The sequence below is a fragment of the Octopus bimaculoides genome, chromosome 25 (assembly GCF_001194135.2).
Source record: "Octopus bimaculoides isolate UCB-OBI-ISO-001 chromosome 25, ASM119413v2, whole genome shotgun sequence".
Taxonomy (NCBI): Eukaryota; Metazoa; Mollusca; class Cephalopoda; order Octopoda; family Octopodidae; genus Octopus; species Octopus bimaculoides.
In genome coordinates this window covers 13,796,649-13,798,415 of record NC_069005.1, presented here as the reverse complement: position 1 = coordinate 13,798,415, position 1,767 = coordinate 13,796,649, and the positions used below count along the sequence as shown (strand labels likewise).

The following is a 1,767-nucleotide window of genomic DNA, read 5'->3' as shown; positions in this document are numbered from 1 at the left end:
ATATATATATATATATATATATATATATATATATATATATATATACATACATATATATATATATATATACAATATACATACATACATGTATATATATATGTATATATATATATATATACACACATACATGTATGTATATATACATACATATGCGCACACACACACATATATATATATACTATACACATGTATATACATATACTACATGCATATGCTATATACATACATAGATATATATGTATATATATGTATGCATATACATGTATATATATGTATATGTCTATACAGAAAAGGAAGAATTTCGATTATCCCCACGTGGTGAGTTGTAATATATATAAGAAATTATCGAAGGAAAATACACACACTTTACATAGTTTTAATATAATTTCTAAAATAATCTACCGGTTTCGCTTTCGCTATTCATGAAATTTAGATGTAATTATTTGAATACGTAATTTTGTAAGAAGAAACTTTTTGGTCCATGTTGTGCATGACATTTTTGATACACACACACACACATACATAGATGGAGCAGCTGCTGTGTCGAAAAATAGAAATGGGAAGAAGTGAGGTGTGCGGGGGAGAGAGAGAGAAAAAATGATATAGAGAGGAGGAAACAAAGCAATGGGTGAGCAGGTTAAAAGATGAGTACAAATAATAAATGAGTATATGCATATATACGTACATCTATGTACATACTTACATCTACCTGTATATATAGGCGCATATCTGGGTACAATACATTGCAAACAAAACGCAGACAAAATGATAAACAGGGTACAGAAAACACACAGGCCACATAGAGAACATTTCCTTCATCAGCTGCCACCGTTCTAACACTGGCGTTTCGAAGAGTTAGGGCAGGACGCATCGTTAAAATGGCTCTTCCCACGGACCACAAATTAAATTTGTACCATGGAGGAATGTAGTGGCGGACAGAAAACAAGACAGGAAAACGAAACAGTAGAATAAACAAAAAAGGCTATACGGCCAGACGTGGAAGAATGTGTGTATATTGAACGCTGTGAAGCAACGAACTGGAAGGAAGAGGGACGAAGAATAGTTCGTGTGCATGCTTGGCGATGTCCAAGAAAGAAAGGAAGTAAAGCTGGACACATGTGACCAGCGAGGGGTAAGGAGAAAGAGTGGTAGAGGGAGAAAAAAGGGGAGGAAGTAAAAAATAGGCGAGCAATGAGAGACAGGAGGAAGAGAGAGATGTAGTAGTAACAGAAGGAAGAACGAGAGGGGGAAAAAGAAAATATAAAGTTCAAAACTTACTTGCAGGGATGACGCGTGCGTTCGATCATGTAATACAAATAATAAATGAGTATATGCATATATACGTACATGTATGTACATACTTACATCTACCTGTATATATAGATGCATATCTGGGTACAGGACATTGCATGAACTTATCACATCTGTATAGTAGTTATCACTGCATCAATGCTGACGTCACACGTAAAAAAAAGGAAAAGAAAATAACAACCCATTTCTGAAGAGAAAAATTTCACTTACTTTTCACCTGAAAGGAAAACGATTTGTTTGCCGTCTGACAGAATGACATCAACATGTTTTGGTACTCCAATGAAGAGGTCGTGATGCTTCAAAGTTGATTCGGGAGTCAATAGTTCATAATATGTCACCCATTCTCTCATACTGTCATTCTGAAAGACGCATAAACATTTAATAATAATAATAATAATAATAATAATAATAATAATAATAATAGCAATAATAATAATAATAATAATATATATATAT

General features: G+C 33.2%; 1 protein-coding gene across 1 annotated transcript in view; it reads right to left on the bottom strand.

Moving 5' to 3' along the window:
- The window catches only part of LOC106884243 (uncharacterized), a 7,415-nt gene that overhangs the window by 2,151 nt on the left and 3,497 nt on the right, over positions 1-1,767 (bottom strand). The window contains exon 3 of the mRNA XM_014935513.2: positions 1,522-1,670. Within this exon, the coding sequence (XP_014790999.2) occupies positions 1,522-1,670 (149 nt within the window). The remainder of the gene's footprint in view (positions 1-1,521; positions 1,671-1,767) is intronic.